The sequence below is a fragment of the Globicephala melas genome, chromosome 6, assembly GCF_963455315.2.
Source record: "Globicephala melas chromosome 6, mGloMel1.2, whole genome shotgun sequence".
NCBI classification, from domain to species: Eukaryota; Metazoa; Chordata; class Mammalia; order Artiodactyla; family Delphinidae; genus Globicephala; species Globicephala melas.
This window is the reverse complement of record NC_083319.1, coordinates 6,694,183-6,709,912: the sequence shown is the minus strand read 5'-3', so window position 1 is coordinate 6,709,912 and position 15,730 is coordinate 6,694,183. Positions and strand designations below refer to the sequence as shown.

At 39.5% G+C, this 15,730-nt stretch overlaps 1 protein-coding gene across 19 annotated transcripts in view; it reads right to left on the bottom strand.

Moving 5' to 3' along the window:
- FNBP1 (formin binding protein 1) overlaps positions 1 to 15,730 on the bottom strand; it is a 146,239-nt gene that overhangs the window by 26,151 nt on the left and 104,358 nt on the right. For 4 of the 19 annotated variants that reach the window (XM_060300306.1, XM_060300305.1, XM_060300303.1 and 1 more), the window contains 5 exons: positions 7,884 to 8,012; positions 6,439 to 6,585; positions 4,293 to 4,490; positions 3,162 to 3,344; positions 158 to 241 (listed from right to left, as the gene is read on the bottom strand). In XM_060300306.1, the coding sequence (XP_060156289.1) occupies positions 158 to 241; positions 3,162 to 3,344; positions 4,293 to 4,490; positions 6,439 to 6,585; positions 7,884 to 8,012 (741 nt within the window). The remainder of the gene's footprint in view (positions 1 to 157; positions 242 to 3,161; positions 3,345 to 4,292; positions 4,491 to 6,438; positions 6,586 to 7,883; positions 8,013 to 15,730) is intronic. The other 15 variants (XM_030838569.2, XM_030838570.2, XM_030838572.2 and 12 more) reach the window with 7 other exon arrangements.

Here is a 15,730-nt window from a genome sequence, read left to right as displayed (position 1 = left end):
CTTTTCCGGAAGAAGAAGCCTGTGTGGTTGGATCGATACAGTGAGGCTTTTCCCAGTGTCCGGGTCAGAGAGCATCTGGGTCCCCAGTCTTGGTGCTGTCACAGGGGTTAGTGCCTGTGCCGTGACCGTATGACCTAGCCGTCACAGGTTAACTTACAACATAATCCCTAGCTTCAAAAGCATACGTGGGTTTCCCTATCGTCCTCTTCATGAGTTCTTTGTGAAAACAGAGAGACTGAGTCTGCCAATAATCAGCAAGAGAACAAGGTAAAATCAATAAAATGAAAGTAATCAGAAGATAGTTACATCTGACAAACAATTGGTAGGGATTTTCAAAATCTTTTGATCAACGATGATGGTATTTTTCCGTACAATTAACTCTAAAACGTGGGGAAAATATGTCCATATTGTAGATTTAGAAGCCCCTTGCTCACACCAGAAAAAGAAATGTTAAGACAATAAAGTTACTTTGTAGACTGCAAATTGAGAACACACAATCTAGCTTCATTTTTCTTTGACTTCAGTAAAGGTGAAATAATGGTTGATCATGGTGGCATGCCAATCTTTAAAGATGTTCAATGAGACATTTGCTTACAAATGTGAATGACTTACAACAAAAAAGATTTATCCTACTTAGCTCTTCAGAAACGAAATTATTTATGCGAAGAAACGTTTGCATAGGATTTATACATTCCGATAATAGAAACAAATGATTAAAATCGGGATCTGAAACAGATGTTATTCTCCGAGAATCCTTTTCCTATCTTCGGTGCAACAGTCTTAAAGTTAAAAAGTAGAATAAATGAAATAGCAAGGACTGCAGCATTTTAGTCACGGATCCTGTTAAACATGTACCTTCAGTTTTGAAATTGCTTTAAAATCACATTTATTTCCCCAAACTTCAGATTTTTAAAAATTTCCTCATTTACTTCTATGATGTATTTCCTTTCCTTTTTTTTTTTTTTCTGCACTGCTACTTCCTGAAGAAAAGTACGTCAAATCTGATCCTAAAAACAGATCAACGAAAAAGGAGGGAAGCAAAAATATGTTTCTATTTATTTACTGATGCTTCTAGTGTGTGTGTGTGTGTGTGTGTGGTTATTCTTGAAAACACACTCACCATTTAGGAAATTTTTTTTTAAAAAATAGAAGTTTGCTGAGCACAGATTTGAGGTGTAAGAAATAAAATTTATTTTTGCTAATTATTTTTTTTTAAAAAAATGGGATAGGGTTCCCTTAATTAATCAGAATAACCTGTTTCTCATTTCACTGTTTTTGTTTTCAAGTGTTAATGTTTTCCTAGCCATCTTTTCTTACACTTATTGATTACTGACATTCTTGGTCTCTTCCTAAACATTTAGAGAACGCCATGAAACATGATTCAGAAACCATGTGCAACCAACAGACTGTGATGTTGAGAGAAGAGTGGAACAGATACATACACAAATGGTAAACAGTCATGAATATTCAACATCCTTCATTATGAGATTCCAAGAGACAATGCAGAGATATTTTTATAAATATAATAAGTGAGTGCTGTGTGAAGGTTTTGGAAGCAGCAGAGATGGGGTAACTGATTTACAGTTAATGTCAAATTTTATAGTCTATAGTCTAGTATAGCGACACAGTCATATGTTGAAAATTCTTCGATGAGCAAGGAGCAGAGATGGATGGAGAATTCTAAAAGCCAGCATAATGGAGACCTAATTATAGAACTCAACACCATTCATCATCCACTTTTGAAGCTATATTCTGCCCTCCAACAAGGCCTCTCTTGAAATCTTTAGGAAATTAAATTCAAATTCTTAACCTGGATATGCTGGGTAACCTTAAGAACAGGATAATCCCACCAACTGCATTCTTTGCATAAAACTCTGAGATTCCATTATTAAAGGAACTCTGCATATAAAGAAATGAGGGTTTTGTCCCTTATTTTAAAAGGTAACAATGTAGCTATCTACTATATTTACAACTTTTTTACACAGAGGAAGGGAAAAGTAAAAATTATATTTGTACAAGAACACATCCCACTACAACTATATTTCAACTCCCACAGGACAGGACAAAAGAAAACCTTACTGGATATGTTAATGCACTTAATGTCTGTTTACTCATTATTCATTATAAAGAATATCTGGGGATGGCTTAGACTAGACTGACCATTTAGGTTTATTCAGGAGGCTAGGAATGACCTTGTTCCAATCTTTTTCTAAAAAACCGAACTGGTATCTACTTTGGATTGCTGATCAATTCCATAAGTCCTTGTGACTTAAGCACATGCGATCTTAGTTAGGATGGCAAACCTGAGTCTGAATAACAACCACTTATGAGTCAATCATGGTATAACAGATTCTCCCTGAGTATGGACTCACAGAATCTCAGATCATAAGCAGGCTCCCTGGCTTTAAATCCTGGCTCTGTATCTTCCTAACTCCATCTTTGTATGCACCAGTTTCCTTATCAGTAAAATAAAGAACTCTTAGTACCTAGGTTCATAGGGTGGTTGAAAAAAGTAAATGAGCGCATAGAACAGTCTGGCAAACGACAAGCACTCAGTAAATGTGAGCCGCTAGTACTTCCCCCTTTAAGATAAATACTGCATTAGGCCTTTTTGCAGTCAGTCTGTTATCAGATATTTAATCAACACCTTGTACATCACCAAAATAGCTAAAGAAACCGCTGTAACCCATATACCATTTCGCCTCAAACCCTGAGGCGTAGCTCAGAGAAAAGTACCCTCACGACACATTGTTTCAGTAATTATTAAGCAAATATTTTCTGACTATACACTGATTTCCAACGCCTCAAATGTTGCTAGCTTTAGAAACGCAATCTAAGTTTCCTTTTTTGGTAAAATCAAGGTAAAATATTAATGACTTAGATGTTTCAAAAGGGAAACGGAGAAAGGTCCATCCAAAATGTGCTACAGACAAAAAGAACTCTGGGGTGGCTGGCTCCCCACCCCTCCCCCACCCCTCCTGCTTCCTTCCTTCTTTCCTCTCTGTGGCGCTTCTTCTTTCCGGCTATAATGAATCATAGGTTCTTATTGTTTTATGTTATGGGAAAACACAATGGAGTCATTCACAAACAAAATAAGTTATGCAGAACAAAACATGCAACCAAAGCGCACAAGAGAGACAGGATTCCAGAGCAGAACTTACCCCACGCTTTAGACTCCTGAAGCAGTGGATTTTGGGTTTGGAGGTCATGAACTCGTTGAAGCGATGGGAGAGGGGTTCCTTTTGCTGCTTGGGAGACTGGGGGCCGTTGGGAACAGCAGAGGGTGAGGCAGAGGCAGGGGGAGGTGGGGGAGGCTGATGGGGGGATGTTAAAAGGGACATAAGCTACGTGTAAGAGACGGAGCAGTGACAGAGTAAAAAATCAGAAACAAGAAGATAAGACACAAAACAAAAATAAGCATCAAATAATATTTGAAAACCCAAAGCAAGTCAAACACAAACAATTAAATATTTAGGCCATGGTCCAAAAGAAAATACGTAAGGATACGTTAAATGGGAATATGATGGAAGTGGGAGTTTTAGTAAGTAAAGCAACAGAAGAATAGCAAGAAATGTCTGACAAGAAGCTCATGCAGACTTCCACATGCAAGCTACCGTTCTAATTAGTTACTCTAAACCAGTGTAAGCCAGAAGGGTAAATATTTCTAAACCACCTAAACTAACACAGCTTGATGGGAGAAAACGAAAGTCCTTCAATGCTAAGGTTGTGAAAACAGCAAAGACAGTCTTGAAATATTAAATTATTCTAAGGTTACAGCAGTCACATCGCCTTGATCATACTTTATGCCTATGTTAATGCTGTCATGCACTTACGTATCACACTATAAAAAGAAAACGAAAAATGTTCATGGATACATATGTTAACATGAGTTGGAAACCAAGTTATTAACCCATGGGAACAATTTCAGTTAGATATGCTGATACATGGTTATAGAAATGTTGTACAATTTCCTTTCTCCCAGCCCAGGTAACCAGCAATCTAGGAGACTTAGGAGTGAAAGGCATGATGCAAAAGCCAGAGGTCAGTAATCTGTTAGTGTGGGTGACACGGTGCAGGTGATAACGCGTCTGAAATAAGACACATGGCCATGGCCAAGGTACCATCACCAAAGAGAGATACTGTCTTAAAATAAAATAGCACACTAGCTTTTTTTTTCTTTTTTTTGCATTCTGAAACAAGCTTAAAATCTTCGTTCCTTTAAGACTAAAAGATAAAGTGAACGTCTCCACACTTTGCAACACTCATTTCACACTGGGTCCAGCCATCAGTACCTTATTTTTTTTGATGAACGGCCATAACTTTCCTTTGGATTTGCCACCAAATTTGAGCTCTGATTTGCCTTCTCCTCTGGAATTCGAAAGGCTGTTATCTGACACAGTGCGCTTCATCGGCTGGGTGTAATCCTCAAATTCAATGTCTCCAGGCGGCTCAAAACCGGACTTATAAGCTTCTATGGCCAGCTGTGAATCCTGAAATTACACCCATCACACACAAATATGTTCAGATGCATGCAAATACCTTATACACAATGAACTATGATGACCTCATACAGGTGATATTCTAAATAAGTTATATTGATTAATAATAGATTTTCTAGTAATATTTTTTCTAGTAATATTTTTATCATTAGAAAGAATAATTTGTAAAGCTACATGTCTAGCTGAGATTTGAAGATACTTTTAATAATTAACCATTTTTCTACATTTACAGAAACAAATATTAATTAAGAATGACTTTGCTAAAAGCAGAAAAACTGGGCCATTTATTATGCGATTCCCTTGAAAAATACAGTAGTACAAAAACCGGTTCTCATCAGAAGGTCTTAAAGCAATTTGGCATACACAAAGTCAAAGCAAAGAGTAGATAATCTCTCTGATTTCTTTGGTTAATTGTGGTTCAAAGATATGAATTTATTGAATAATTTTTCTTTATGTATATATTTGTTCACAGTCTCTCCTCTACTAGAATGTAGGCTCCCTTCTGTTTTTCCTCCACTGTGTCCCTAGTACCTAGATGGTGTCCGGTAATAATGGTGCAATAAATGTTTGCTGAATAAATCAGTGAACTGATTGCCTACTCTGTGGTGTGCACCCTGCTAGGAACTTTGAGTTCAGAATCTTCTTGGGGTCAGGTGGTGAAGACCAAAGTGTAAAGAAATGGCAGCTATCGTGCCAAAGATAGATAGATAGATGTATAGTTAAACTGTTACAAAAGCACATGTGATTTGTAATAACTTTCTAACTCAATGATCATCTGATTTAAAAAATCTACTAGATGGGACTTCCCTTGTGGCGCAGTGGCTAAGAATCCGCCTGCCAAGGCAGGGGACATGGGTTCGAGCCTTGGTCCGGGAAGATCCCACATGCCGTGAAACAACTAAGCCCGTGCACCACAACTACTGAGGCTGCGCTCTAGAGCCTGCGAGCCACAACTACTGAGCCCACGTGCCTAGAGCCCGTGTTCTGCAACAAGAAAAGCCGCCGCAATGAGAAGCCCACGCACTGCAATAAAGAGTAGCCCCCGCTTGCCGCAACTAGAGAAAGCCCACGTGCAGCAACAAAGACCCAATGCAGCCAAAAATAAATACAAAATAAATAAATAAATAAATCTTAAAAAAAAAAACTACTAGAGAAGACAATTTGGAAAAATCTCAACTTCCTACAGTGAGCCCACATTTTAATTTGCCGTAGCTATTTCAGTTGACACTGATTTTGTAGGTGTGCCATAGGCGTCAATTGTCTTGCAATAGCCAATCACCCTTCCTTCTTAGTAACAAGAACCCTGATTTTAAGTCAGGCACATGGCCACCCAGCAAAAAGGCTTCACTCCCCAGTCTTCTGTACAGCAGGAGGTGGCCCCTAAGTTTTGACCTCTGAGATCTCTTGAGATGTAGACAGAAGTACAGGGAGCAATTTTTGGAAGCCTCTTTAAAGAGATGGCATGGGCCCTTCTCTATATAACGTTTTCTGGAATTTGGATGTGATGGTTGGAGCTACAGAAGCCACATTGAGTTTGAAAGCCATATCATCAAAAGCTGTGAACTAGGAGATGCCTGGGTCACTGAGAACTTGCAGACCATCTGCCCATACCATGGTTGGACCCTCTTGCCTCTAGACATCTTTACATGGAAGGAAAAATAAACCACCTTAAGACACTATTGCCATTGTTATATGAACCTAAACCTATACTAGCAGATTCAGCTCTACAATCCTAAGTGTGCCAGTGACTATACTAATCCAAAACACAGAAGGCTGAATTAAAAAACTCTAAAATGGTGCTGCTTCTGTTGAAAAGTATTTGTGACCACTGAAAGCAACTACTTTCAGGTGATTAAATATGGTCACTGTGGAAAGGGGCAGGGAAATAATGGGACCGCAAACTCTTAGTTATAAATTAAGTCCAAACTACAGTACTTACATTTTTCGGATCAATTGACTCGGCTGCCTTTACTATTCCATCCAAGCACTTCCCGATGATTGGAATCACCTGCCGATCCAGCTCTGCATACGTCTTCACTGATTCTCCAATTCTCACTATCCTCCTCTCCTCCATCTCTTGTATTTTCTGAAACATCAGAATTTGCATAAAATTAATTTGGTCCACTGTTTTCTGGGTTTTTAAAAAATTAATTAATTTAATTTTGGCTGCGTTGGGTCTTTGTTGCTGCGCGCGGGCTTTCTCTAGTTGTGGCGAGTGGGGGCTACTCTTCGTTGTGATGCGCGGGCTTCTCATTGCGGTGGCTTCTCTTGTTGTGGAGCACGGGCTCTAGGCACACAGGCTTCAGTAGTTGTGGCTCGTGGGCTCTAGAGTGCAGGCTCAGTAGTTGTAGCACTCGGGCTTAGTTACTCTGCGACATGTGGGATCTTCCCAGAGCAGGGCTTGAACCCGTGTCCCCTGCATTGGCAGGCAGATTCTTAACCACTACGCCACCAAGGAAGCCCCAGTTTGGTCCACTGTTACTTACGGAAGTTGTTTTTTGGCAGCACTGTTACCTCTAAAAAATTCTCTAGGCGGGAAATAGGCCTATAAAAAGGTTAGAGTTACAGCAACCGTAAATTTCTTGTGCCTCTACCTCAGCCAGCTGGACACCTATTTTACGAATTGCCGGGCTGCCTAAATGTACACTTTACCCAATTCCATTCCAATTTCAGTAAGAACCCGAAACTCAAGTAGCTTTACTATTAGCACCGTTTGGTATTAGAGTTTAAACATCTCCTCCATCTTTGAGGCACTGCTTTGTCCTCTACCAAAAGCATGGTATTTGGTTAACTGCCTTGACCCAACACAGACTTACATTAACTAGTATACCTGCCTTCTACAAGCTGGAGGTTCTTATCTGCTATGTAGACGCTATGACACAAACATTTATTATTTTTTCTACAGTTGGACTTTAAGTTGTAAAAAATTCCCAGAGTGGGAATGTATGTATCTTTTCTCATACGATTTTTGACAACCTAAAGTAGCCAAAAGAAAAACAATCCAAAGGAAAGAACTGTCATCTATTCAAATCCTACACCTGTCTCAATGCTGCTTAGATTCCTAAAGGTTAAGTTGGAATTTTTGTAACCAGGATGGTCCTTTTAGCAAAAAGAGTGTTCATCTGAGAATCACAGTTCTAAGACTGACCAAGAATGGCCGCAGGGGCAAGCCAAGGAAGTTTGCAAAGGCTATCGATTAATCTTGAGATTCATGTTATATTTCATCTTAATGTCAGTCAGTGCTTGATCTGAATGTTTTAAAAAATGATTTGAATTAGAGGAAACTTAGAATTATAGAAATACTTAGAATATAAGCCCAGAAATCATGATTCCAAGGCAACATTTTTCTAAGCAAAGCAAATCTGAGAGATCTGAACTCCTTACCTGAAAGATATTGGGAATATGAGTATGGTAATATTCATGCTGCTCGTGGTTGAATTTCTGAAGAATTGATGAGTAATCTGCTTTGCTGTCCTCTGCCATTTGGTGACGCATTTGAGCTTGTTGTCGTGCCTTAGGGCAAAAAATGAGAATACCCCCATGTTTACACATAATAAGTAAAAACCTAGGATTGCAAACTGGAGGAACTGGGGGATCAAATTTACCTCCCATTTGTTGTATTTAGCAGATGCTGTTTTAAAAAGAAATTGTTTAAACAATCCAATCCAAAAATGGGCAGAAGACCTGAAAAGACATTACTCCAAAGAAGACACATAGATGGCCAACAGGCACATGAAAAGATGCTCGACATCACTAATTATTACAGAAATGTAAGTCAAAACAACAGTGAAATATCACCTCGCACCTGTCAAAATGGCTATCAGGAAAAAGTCTACAAATAACAAATGTTGGTTAGGATGTAGAGAAAAGTGAACGCTTGTACACTATTGGTGGAAATTGGTGCAGCCCCTATGGAAAACAATATACAGGTTCCTCAAAAAACTAAAAATAAAACTACCATATGATCCAGCAATTCTACTCTTGGGTATATATCCAGAAAAAAAATGAAAACATTAATTCGAAAAGATACATGCACCCCAATGTTCATAGCAGCACTATTTACAATAGCCAAGACATGGAAGCAACCCAGGTGTCTATCAACAGATGACTGGATTAGGAAGATGTGATACACACACACACACACACACACACACACACACACACACAATGGAATATTACTAAGATATAAAAAAGAATGAAATACTGACATTTGTGGTAACATGGATGACCCTAGAAAATATTATGCTTAGTGAAATAAGCCAGATGGAGAAAGACAAATACTGTATGAGATCACTTACACGTGGAATCTAAAAAAAAATAGTACAAATGAATATCAGACTCACAGCTGGAAAACAAACTTGTGGTTACCAAAGGGGAAAGGGACAAATTAGGGGTATAGGATTAACGATACCAGCTACTATATTTATAACAGATAAGCAACAAGGATATACTGTATAGCACAGGGAATTATGGCCATTATCTTGTAATAACCTATAGTGGAGTATAGTCTGCAAAAATACTGAATCACTATGCTGTACACCTGAAACTAACATAATATTATAAATCAACTGCAATTCAATTTAAAAAAAAAGAAAAAGGAGAAAGAGATTATTTAGAATTTGAATTTACTTTAGGCAAGGATGTGCACCCTAATTTTTCACAAACACCAACATTCTCTATTGTCTTAACTTGGTATTACTTTCTAGTTTGACACATGTGCCAACATTCTTTATTGTCTGCACTTGGCCCAATTCGCACATTTATGTTACCTAGATTTAGGTTCCCTTATGGGAACTGCTGATCATATTTTTTATATCCTGAGGAGGGGACAGGCGATCTATAAATTTTTTAATCCAATTCTCAACGGAGTTCATGAATTAAAAAGTCATATCGGGGGCTTCCCTGGTGATGCAGTGGTTGAGAATCCGCCTGCCAATGCAGGGGACACGAGTGTGATCCCTGGTCCAGGAAGATCCCACATATTGCGCAGCAACTAAGCCCATGAGCCACGACTACTGAAGCCCGCGCGCCTAGAGCCCGTGCTCTGCAACAAGAGAAGCCCGCAGCAATGAGAAGCCCACGCACCGCAATGAAGAGTAGCCCCCGCTCGCCGCAACTAGAGAAAGCCTGTGCACAGCAGTGAAGACCCAAAGCAGCTAAAAATAAATAAATAAATATTTTTAAAAAGGGTACACGAACCAGTGATCTAAAGGGACCTTTCTAAAACTCTCCACTATGTTTATTTTCAGAATATACTTTAAAGAAGCAGTAAGTACGGTGCTCTCTTTGTGCTTTTTATGTGTGTGTGTGTGTGTGCGCGCGCGCGTGCTATTTTGTGTTTTACTGCATTGCTTTTCTCCTAAATAATAATAGAACTCATACATTTGTTTCTCTCTTCTCATTCACTTTTTGGCTAATTACACACAGGCAAGAAAGGGGCTCTTAGCGGCAAGTTGCAGAATCGATTTGAAAGTTCAAACAAGAATGTCTGTAAAGTCGAAAGTCCTCCACAAATAGCAGAGATTGTTATGCTGGTAACAGCTCCTCAGATTCCTCCAGCACCTTGGAGGCGCCTTGATAAATACAATCTCATGAATCTCTAAGACAATCTGAGGTCCGTGCAGGGCAACAACTACCCCCTGACAGATGAAGAGATGGCTTGGCCTGTATACTGGGCAAACTTACCACACTGAACCAAGAACTCAACAGGAAAAGGGCCTTGTTCCAACATACCCAAGGCAACTTTTGTTTGTTGTTTTGTCTTGTTTTACTGAACCTAACTGCTTAAAAAAAGAAAAAGAAAAAACAAAGAACCGTTCAAATGCCAACACGAAGAAGAAAGGCTGGAGTCGTTTGTCCCACTCTCTGTCTGATCACTGGTACCAGATCGGTTTCTTCACACCGCCATGTCCTTCGTTGGTTTCCTGCCTCTGTGACCTGAAGGCTTAACCTGATTTCACTTCCTTGATATGCTTCGCTCATCTGTGTATCCGTGAAAGCCCGAGGTGGTCATTCAGAGCTGCTTCCTTTGTTTTCTTCTCTGTTCATACGTAAACACTTCCCAAATGCAGGGAACAATATTAATATTTCCAAACTGATTTCCTTATTACCTGAGGCTTCTTAGTTTCTTAAGACCTTTAGGTACCTCAAAACCAATTTACCAACTTCTCACCTCCCCTCAGTTAGTTCAGCTGCCGCATTCTTCCTCTTTGTCAGCGGACTGTTAACTCCCTTCCTGACCATACGCTTTGGCTTCCGCTTTACTGTGTTCACTAGCAGATACGTAAGCTAGTCCCCAGCATGTTGAGTCCCCAGCTACCCCGCAAAATCCATGCCTTTCCAACACACAGTAACCCTCCTGCACTTTAATAGTAGCTTCCCCACCTACGTGCACTCCATCTGTTCCCCTGATGCAACCAACTCACAAATCCTTTTAACTCTTTCAATTACCTAGAATTTTATCATTTCTCATTCTATTATGACGATGGGGGAAAAAAAAATAACATACAAGGAAATTCCCAGGTAACCTCCCACTTCTAAAAAATTCTCTCTTTCATTTACAAAACTTCCTCAGAAAACAAGTCTCAGAAAAATCCCAGGGGAGGGAGGTTCCGTCATCTCTTTTGTAAGGAGAGTAGCAAGATGAACAGTCTCCGTATTTATTTTGCAGAAATGAGTCTAATTTGGTGAAAACTTAAAATAGCTTAGTTCTGAAACAGAGATCAGAATGTCATCATTAAATATGCACTTATGTGTGTATACACACACACACAGCCCACATAAGCAGATTAATGTTTCCTGACAGTCAAGCCATCATAACGACCATGGAATATTTTACTCATGAGAACTGGAGGTGAGCCTGCCAGAGGTACCCCAGCACCATCTGACTGGAAGTGGTCGTCATCCTCTAACCTCTGAACTCCCCAGAATCTCTAATCATATTTTTGCTTTGGCTATATAATTGCTTTTATTAATATAAATTCATAATAGTTTAATATTAATTAAACTATTAATATTAATTCATAATAATTAAACTATTAATAATTAATTCATAATTAATATTAATTCATAATAGTTTCACAGTGCCCTGCACAATGCATTCCTGAAATGTAACTAGGTGACCAGTAAACTATGGAAGAAACTGAGATAAGGAAGAACATGGATAAAATCCAGCCTGGAAAGTGAGCTGAGTAGAAGAAAACAAACAGACTCCAGAGGGAATGGGTCTACCTTTTGTAAAGGAAGCATGATCTCTCTGGGAGTTTTCTTGAAAGGAAAAGTTTGGACCTGAGGTTGCAAAAGCCTCTGTACCTCTGCAGATTCTCTCTGACTCACTAAAAGGATAAAGCAACATTTAAAAGCAGCAAAATATTGTCGCACATCAGATTCTGCAAGGCCACCGCAGGAAGACGGGACTATCTTACTCTCAATCCCAGCATCCAGCTGCTTTGAATTAATACCCACTGTTGAATGCAGGCCCAGGAATGTGCCATTGTTCTGACCAAGATTTACTGTGGAAATCTATTTTTGTTTCCTAAGCTGCTGTGTTTATTTTGCGATGGAACTTCAAGAGTCTCTCTCTAAAACTAGTGCTGAGTCAGTTACTCATTACTACAAATATGTTTTTAAAAATATCTTTAAAAGTATTTTCAAAAACTTATTTGGAGTAACCGCTAAGTAACTAGATATTTTCGAGAGTGTATCTCCTAATGACTAAGGCTACATGAAGATTAGAAGCATCACTTCTCCTCCCTTTTTAAGTCCATCTGAAAATAGCAACTATTATCTTAAAGAGGTATAGTATTTCTACTGTCAGCCAGACCATTAGCTATTTCTTTTCATTCATGTTCTCATTCTAAGAATAAAAGATACTGCATCTTATAGCAATATTACTGTAGGGCAGAGAGAAGGTCAGAGGGTTTTTTTTTTTTTAATGACTCAGAGTTACAGAATTTAGAGATAACATTCTAAAAAAGTCCAGAATGACCACAACTGCCTGAGGCTGTAATTCACAGACATCTTTAAATAAGAACTACACCAGTTTCACTGTCAATCAGAAAGACTGAACTTAAATTTTAGAATTTCTTTGACAAATCCTTGGGACTCTCCCCAGATAAATCCAAATAGGCCTAAGTATGTATTGCTTAAGCGCTACTTCACTGCTTAGTAATTCTTAACACCTCTAACTCAACATCCTATGGAAATAAAGCTGTGCTGCCTAAAAGGTCAGAGTTACAGTTTCTAAATAAAGAAAACAAGATTTTAGAAACTGAGCTGCAGCCCAATGCTTCTAAATCCTCACAGGTTTAAAGACAAAAATACTAAAATCCATTTAGTTAGTTAAATTTAGATGATGAGCATGGCCAAACTGTGTAGCTATTTCCTGTTCAATTCGCTATTACTTTTTCCTTAATATTTCAAATATTAAGAAGAAAACACCGCTGGCTGAGTCTCAATTGTCATAAACAGAGAGAATGAGCTATACTAAGGAATGTGTTTACTTTCACACGGGGAATAGGGTTATACTTACTAGGTTATACCCTCACATCTTTTATCAGGGCTGCTTATAGCTTTTGACCTTTTAACAAAATGACCAAATGTGGACTGGTTCTATTTATATATTTATTGTTAAATACATAATGAGATGTATTATTATTATTTTTTTTTTTTGCGGTACGCGGGCCTCTCACTGTTGTGGCCTCTCCCGTCGCGGAGCACAGGCTCCGGACGCGCAGGCTCAGCGGCCATGGCTCACGGGCCCAGCCACTCCGTGGTACGTGGGATCCTCCCGGACCGGGGCACGAACCCGCGTCCCCTGCATCGGCAGGCGGACTCTCAACCACTGCGCCACCTGGGAAGCCCGAGATGTATTAATTTTTGAACATGACCTCAGACTTCTCAGGACTGTATACACTGCTGTTCCTTAAATGATAAACTATTTATTGCAGCAGCATTCCTAGCTTTTGGAAAGTCAAATTTTTCCTTGATTAGAAGTATGTGAATATAACAACTTAGAAAGGCCCCACTTGATTACCAAAAATTTGGGGAGCACAATGAAAAATGTTTCATCACTGGTAGTTCCAACAGCAGTAAATGTTCTCTGGAGCAGCTGGACTTTCAATATTTTATTTCATCATTATCATAAGAAGAGATCAATTGTATTTTAGGCCAGAGGGGAAAGGAGGGCTAAATTGAGATTTTATTCTGAATTTACTATTCTGAACCACAGCTAGGCTGTCCATATTTATTATCCAATAGCCCGTGACCTGCAACAGCTCCACTTAGGGGGCAGATGGCCTGACCACCAGCCCCGAAATCCAGCCAAAAGGGCACAGAGCCTGGGCTGGAGACACAGCAAGAATCCAGCAGGGCACCTGGCTCTCGATTCACCCCTCTGCAACTACCTGAGCTGCTGACTTAATATTGTGCATAAAATCAAACTTACGAATTTAATAACCTGGGTTATCGGCCTCTCTCCATCTTAGTTCTTTTTTTCACCCAATTACAAAAATATGCTTGCTGTAAATAATTCAAATTTACAGAATTGTAAGGTTTAGAAAGTAAAAGTCCCTGCACATTCCACCCTCTGGTAAACATTGGTAATAGTGAAAACCTAGTGTCCTTCCCTGGTGGAGTGGGATCTGAGATAACACTGAGAGGAGGTAGAGCAGCCTTGGGAAATTCACTGGAAAGTTCCAAGAACACAGCTGCAAGGACATCATTAAATGACACCACCACATTACAATGATCCCCAATCAACAGCTGGCAAAGATGGTGAGTCTCAGAGTCACCAGTAGCTCCAACGATTGGAGCACCTTTCCTTTTGGACGTGGCCAGGTTAAAGAGAAGAAATGCACACATCTTCACAGCATACAAGAGAGGTAGGGGCCACTGGATATTGTGACCTGTTCTCTAGGTGTGTCGTCCCCCCCCACCCCCCATGCAGCAGCACACAGCATGTGGGATCTTAGTTCCCCGACCAGGGATCAAACCCACACCCCCTGCAGTAGAAGCATGAAATCTTAACCACTGGACCACCAGGGAAGTCCCTCTAGGTTTGTTTGTTTTTTTTTAAATAAAGGATGTACTTTTTTTTAAGTTATTTATTTATTTATGGCTGCGTTGGGTCTTCGTCGCTGCGCGCGGGCTTTCTCCAGTTGCAGTGAGCAGGGGCTACTCTTCATTGCCGTGCACAGGCTTCTCATTGTGGTGGCTTCTCTTGTTGCAGAGCACAGGCTCTAGGTGCGCAGGCTCAGTAGTTGTGGTGGAAGGGTTAAGGTGCTCTGCGGCATGTGGGATCTCCCCGGACCAGGGATCGAACCCGTGTCCCTGCATTGGCAGGCGGATTCTTAACCACTGCGCCACCAGGTCCTCCTCTACGTATTTCAGAGACCAGAAAAACAGCCATCTATTGAGAATCCCTGAACTTCTAACTGGTAAACTGAATTTCTCTATGATTTGTCAATGATTAGGAGTAAAACTGATTTCACCCTAGTCTTTGACCCAGCAATTCTACTTCTGGGAATTTATCCTAATGAAATAATTTTCAGTGTTCACAAAAGATATCCACACAGTATTGTTTATAATAGCTAATAATTTGAGACAATGTCCAGTAATGTGATTGGTTAATTATATGTCATACCCTTGATGGACTATTGTGTAGCCTGGAAGAAAAATAATGTGAAAGAGTATTTAATAAGGGAAAGTGAAAGCTATATATAATTTAATTTTTTTCAAGTTTCTAAAACAGTGTTTACAGTATAATCTCATTATTATAAAAATAAAACATTAATAATGATCACTTCTGAAAAGAGTGACAAAGTTAGTTTATTTTGCCAAAAAGCTTAGTGAAAGAGGCAAATTGTAACGCAGAATTCCAGAAACAACAGTGAAAGATTGAAGAGGTATGGCTTGCCTTTGAGGTACACACACACACACACACACACACACACACACACACACACACACACACACACACAGCTCTGAAAGATATAGTAGGAGGGATAGTAACAAAGGAAGAGATGGAAAAGCTCTCTGTCTGGAGTAATGTTGTTGTATGATAAATGGCATCGTTTCAATTTCCCAGCAAACTGTTGCATCTAGAATACATTTTCAAGTTTAAGACTAAAATGCATCTAAAAATTCCTATTCAGACAGAGGAGCACCGTGAGTTTTTGTTGGAGACTTCCAGGCTGGGACTTGCCAAAACAATGAGTCTGTCTTTGATAAAT